The 5,621-nt window shown below is 43.0% G+C and overlaps 1 protein-coding gene across 1 annotated transcript in view; it reads right to left on the bottom strand.

The window, feature by feature from the left end:
• The window catches only part of nedd4l (NEDD4 like E3 ubiquitin protein ligase), a 79,711-nt gene that overhangs the window by 63,561 nt on the left and 10,529 nt on the right, over nucleotides 1-5,621 (bottom strand). The window contains 2 exon segments of the mRNA XM_070449576.1: nucleotides 1,560-1,610; nucleotides 2,159-2,209. Coding sequence (XP_070305677.1) covers nucleotides 1,560-1,610; nucleotides 2,159-2,209 — 102 coding nt within the window.

The following is a 5,621-nucleotide window of genomic DNA, read 5'->3' as shown; positions in this document are numbered from 1 at the left end:
ACCCCAAGTTAACATGGTAACAGCAGATCACTCAGGGCTAGTAGCTAGACAGTACCCGTCAGTGACTACCCCAAGGAGCCAGAGCCTCTACACTGTCAGAGCTTTCAGAGGTGAATCACCATGACTCATGAATACTTCAACAGAAATGGCCACAAAGACACGGTGAGTAAGACTACACCCACCCAGCGTGACTAAGACGTATAGGTGCACAGAGAACAGACACACAGGGGCAGTATGACACCTGACTGGCTGACTGGCTGTGATCAGGGTTATGTTCAGTAGCTACCAAAGGGAAGAAAATGCTCAGAAAAGAGTGAGACTGCGGGACTTATGTGAACTTGTCCAATAACTAGGGCTGTGACGATACCAGTAGTGTGATATTTTTTTACATGGCAAAAAATGAAAACATGAGGCAGACCAAACTATTGGGTTCTTTAAAAACAGCTGTGGGTAAAATATGATGTGCTACAGCTTGGAAAATAAATACATGTGACTCTGGATGACAACATAATGATGTTTGTTTCCAACATTAGGGCTGTTTTCCTAAATAAGTTACATCCACTTTGTGTTTTGTTTCCTTGCCACGATACTAACGAGTATCACGATATTGGTATCGTCTTTGCCCTATAAGAAACACCCGTTGGCAATCAGTTGCAAAACGTTTTGAAACTAATGAACATGACCCATGTCTCTGTGTCCATCCAGAAGAACAACAGGGTTACATCAGACTTGATCTTATGTTAATTCCTCCACCGTAGGGACAACATTAGGTGGTGCGTCATGATTAATAATTAACCTTACCACCTACGCAGATAAGCTTTTAGTTTCACCACTCTCAAATGTAGTTACCTCTTAGAATCACTACTGACCTGCTTTAGGGTCAAGCTATTTGACCTGCTTGATTGCTCAGCCACTCAATCAAGAGCGAAACATTCTTTGACAATGAATCATTTATGAGCAGGACTAAAGATTATTTGACAAGGGGTCKTTTAATCATTAGCAGCAACGCACTCTGAACTACCAGTGAGATCAATCCATGGTTGGCCAATTATTATTATCATTATTTAGAAGAGAGATCATGTTCCTTTCATAAAACAACGAAACTACATAAAACTTGATTAAACTACTTGAATCCGGCATTCATTTTAGGACTACAACTCTGTTTGTTATTGTGGCTTACCACCATCGGAGATGCACGGTTTCTTTTTCCGTCAGTTCCAGGCCAGGGTAACCCTCCTCTCCTCAGACCCTGTACTGGCCCTGTTGTTTACATTCCTACCGGGTTTATTTCCACTCCTAACAGGGGGCTAGTCGCTCTCACTCTCCAGTGTTGTTGCTACTTAAAAAGCCTACGACAACAGGTTGCTCAAGAGAGGTTGCTAACTCTTCCCCCTCCCCTATGCCCTCACAACCTTCAGAGTTCACTAGGCAGAACAAACATGCTGTTAAAAACCAGTAGAGCATTCTAAAACGCAAACAATGTGTGTGTGCACACAGATATGCGCACACACTGACCAGATAATAAACACACACACACGTCGTACACAGACAACACTCACCGGTAAATGATTGAGAGGCACATCGACCTGTCCCAGGAAATCATCCCGCGTCTGCAGAAGAAAGAGAGAACAATAATTGTCAGTCAAAATGGAGATTAATACACTGACAACTGTGAAGAATGCCAACTGACTCCATTTCCAGCAGCAGGGCTTGAAGGCAAGGAAGAACCGACCACAGCAATGAGGGGGAATTATACTCCATATTACTGTTGCTGCTATAGCTGTGCAATAGAATCAGTTTATTAAGACAGGTTGTCACAGGCGTGGTGAGAAGCAGGTGCACTGAGAGGAGAGGTCAGGGGAGCGCTGATGTCACTGGGGTGGTAGGTCATGTAGGTAGAGGTACTATCACTTTAGACAGAGGGGGAAGATCCCATGACCCAGCGAGAGGAACAACAACCACCACCAGACGWGAGCGAGGGAGCGAGAGACAGGAGGAGAGGAGAGGTAGCCAAAGGTTGTGCCAGCCATATGAAGTAGTCATTCTAACCACCACCATCATTATTATTGCCAAGAGGAAAAGGTCAGAGGTCAAAGGTGAGCGTGATTGACTGGTCAGGTGATTAACCGGTATTGTAGTCACACCAGACCAAGATTACCTGTCCGAGGTTGAAAAGCCCATTCTTGGAACGGTCAGAGGCCAACAGAGCCTGTGTAGTGGGATACAACTGGTTTAGACAAACAGAGAGGGAGAAGCAGAGAGCTAGTAGCTAGAGCCACAGGCTGAATGAGCATGTAGGAAGGAATAAGGAAGGAAGCAGGTGTGGTAGGAAGGAATTAGGAAGGAAGTAGGTGTAGTAGGGAAGAAGTAGGTGTGATAGGAAGGAATTAGGTGTTTTTGTGGATTGGAGTTAAACTGTTTATTGTTTGCCTCTGGGATTCTGTAGGTGTGTTCAAATAGCCCTAGCCAACTGAGACTTCATGTCAAGGGTCATATACAGAATGTCAAAAGGTGAGGAAACGGGAAAATAATAACAATGCAAAAAGGTCAGGGGTTAAGCCACTGGAAAACCTTAAAAAGCAATGATAGAAACCGCTGGCCCTTGTTTTACCGTAATACTGAGCCAGTCGACACACTGGACTTTCCACTGACATTTAGCCAGACAGAACACAAGTACAGAACAGTAGCTAGCTGGGCAGTAGACGTCTAGGCTACCCCTCTGGTTTAAATAACTGCCATTTTATGATGAAACGTTACCAGTCACAGAGAGCCAAACCTGGGTTCAAATATATATATATTTTTAAATGGTCAACGTTTGCTCTAGCCTGCTTGGAGTGCCAGATGGGCGGGGCTTACAGTTTTGGGACTATTCCATTAAGCCAGGCAAGCTCAATCAAGCACAGACAAAGCATTTGAAATTATATAAAATAGTATTGAAGCCAGGTCTTAGTAGAGCACACAGACAGGTCACAACACATCTCTCCTGTGTCTGTGTTATTGGAACTGATGAGAGGAGAAGGGACTTAAGAAACAGAMCTCAAATGGGAATCTAAAACATTGTACCTATCAGTAACTCATTTACAGTAGCAAAAGTAATTTTTTCCCAAGTTATTTTCTCAACGGATTAAACAATCACTTCCTGAATGATTTGGTTTATTTACTGCTTGCGTAAGGTACAGATTACAGGACGTGTCTTAAAACAGCAAATAGTATTTCAAAACCCTAAAAAGGTCACTCCATACTTTTGGCAGATAGTCCATTATCTAGCCTACAGTAGAGGGCCAGTAAGTATGCCATCACCATGGATACCACTTGCTCTATTCACTCGCTGGTCAGGTGTGGCAGCACTAATACGGGTACACACACGACAGTACAAGTTGTGTCTGAGATATTATCAAAACGGACAGTTTCTGGATGGAACATAAGGGTTTATTATTGATGCCTCTGCTTCCGCTTCACTCAATCCCTGTTCAGGTGTGACACTACACAGGAAAACATGTTGTTATCTAAAAGGGACTAGGGCTGAACCCAATTAGTCAACTGGTTGATTCTTTGGTCGTTAGGCTGTTGGTCGACCGAGATTGTTTTATTCGAGCAGTAACATATCTATATATATGCGCCAATCTCAGTGAATTAATCCATTGCGGAGGCCTAGACTAAAAGTCAATTTATGCTTGATCTGAAAATGTGGCCGGAGGCTCCATATGGAGGGTGTGACGTAATCGCCATGCGCCTCCCAATGCAGAGGGTTCTGTATAGCTCCTCATTGCCATGTTTGGTTAAGTGTGGGGGCGGTACATCCTGTAGAAAACACAAACTCACTTCCTTGACAACAGCTCTGCACTGCTCCACGAAGCACAAGAAGTATGAATGCCCTGACTTCTGCTGAGGACGTTTCACCGTAAACGCTGCACGGCCAATGCAGACGTCAGATTGACCATGTAGTACCCAGATGCAAAATGCACCGCTCTCTCCAGAATGAGCTCTCTCCAGAATGAGCTCTCTCCAGAATGAGCTCTCTCCAGAATGAGCTCTCTCCAGAATGCGCTCTCTCCAGAATGCGCTCTCTCCAGAATGCGCTCTCTCCAGAATGCGCTCTCTCCCGCCAATTTGTGCACATTCATTGTTTCATAACTTCATTGTGTGAATTGTTTGCATTTGATTGTTAGCGTTTATCAATTCCCCATTACATATATAACCACTAGTACCTTTACCATTAATTCCTATAATTTCTAATCTACAAATGTTTCTGTTATGTTGTTTATGGTAATTTATTCTAATGCATTCAATGATTATTATTCCAGTCTTCCCGTTCTCATTGTGGGCTTATATGTTTGCAGAGTGCACAACCTATGCATATACTTGTGAGAAACAAGTTTTGGTTTATTGATTATAACATAGAAGTAGGCCTATAGGCTACTGGCCTGATTATAACATAGAAGTAGGCCTAAGGGCTACTGGCCTGATTATACATAGACAGTAGGTCTTAGGCTACCTGGCCTGATTATACATAGAAGTAGGCCTATAGGCTACCTGTGCCTGATTATACATAGAAGTAGGCCTATAGGCTACCGGGCCTGATTATACATAGAGTAGGCCTATAGGCTACCCTGGCCTGATTATACATAGAAGTAGGCCTATAGGCTTACCCGGGCCCTTGCGCGCAAATGTAGGCCTATAAACATGCCCATTTGGGGGATACTGATAGTATTTCTGATTGACTTACATTGCACCTACGACTAATGACCTGTCGAGCTTCTCAAAGTAATGTTTTCTTCACCTCAAACAGGCTAGGCAACACATAGTCTGTTTTTACATCCATTGAAGAATGACAATAGTTCCTCAAATGTATTTGAAAAATATTTCCAGGTCTCTCCCTTTCGATAAAAACTCAGCATGAAAAGGGAAAAATGCTATGACTGATTCAGTGGAAACGTTCATGAAATAGACCTACATGATTATTTCTTCTCACAGTGCTTGACTTGGACTGAAATAGGTTTCTGGTATTCATTTTGTGTGCTGGGCACGGTTTATAAAATTTTCATGTAAATGTGCATATGAAACCATAACTGGCATGCAGATCGGTAGAAATGGTAAGATAAATTGGCATCTTCACATGAAAAGTTGTGAACTCCTGCGTGTAGCCTTTTACGGCAACTTCAGGAGAGTAATGCAGCAATGCCAGCAGGAGAGAGAGGAGAATAGTTGGTTCAGGTTAAGGTTTTTTTTCTTCTTTGTTTATCTCTGCTCCTTTGAAGTCATTTCATTATTTCATTAGTAATAATAAACCATCCCTGTACATAGTTGATTTTATTAAAACACATAGGGTGTGTCTATATATGGCAAAAATACACGTTGAAAATGTTGACCATCGATGGTTGAAAGAACAGACGACTTTGTCGGACTAAGGTTTTAGCCAGGGACAGCCCTAAAAGGGACAGTCTGTTTGGTGGTGGATTGCTAGACAGTAATGTACGGGTTTGTGTTGTGTTGACTATGCTGTGGTATGATGGATAAGGCTCCCATGGTCGATGCTCCTAAGTGTCCCTTTTAAGTTAGCTTGATAGGGCTTGACAAGCGCTGATATGCGCTAGGCTGGACCATTTGGGTGAGAATTTTCC

This window comes from Salvelinus sp. IW2-2015, linkage group LG20 (assembly GCF_002910315.2).
Source record: "Salvelinus sp. IW2-2015 linkage group LG20, ASM291031v2, whole genome shotgun sequence".
Classification (NCBI taxonomy): domain Eukaryota; kingdom Metazoa; phylum Chordata; class Actinopteri; order Salmoniformes; family Salmonidae; genus Salvelinus; species Salvelinus sp. IW2-2015.
Note: the sequence above shows the minus strand (reverse complement) of the source record. Positions and strands in the feature narration are given on the sequence as shown.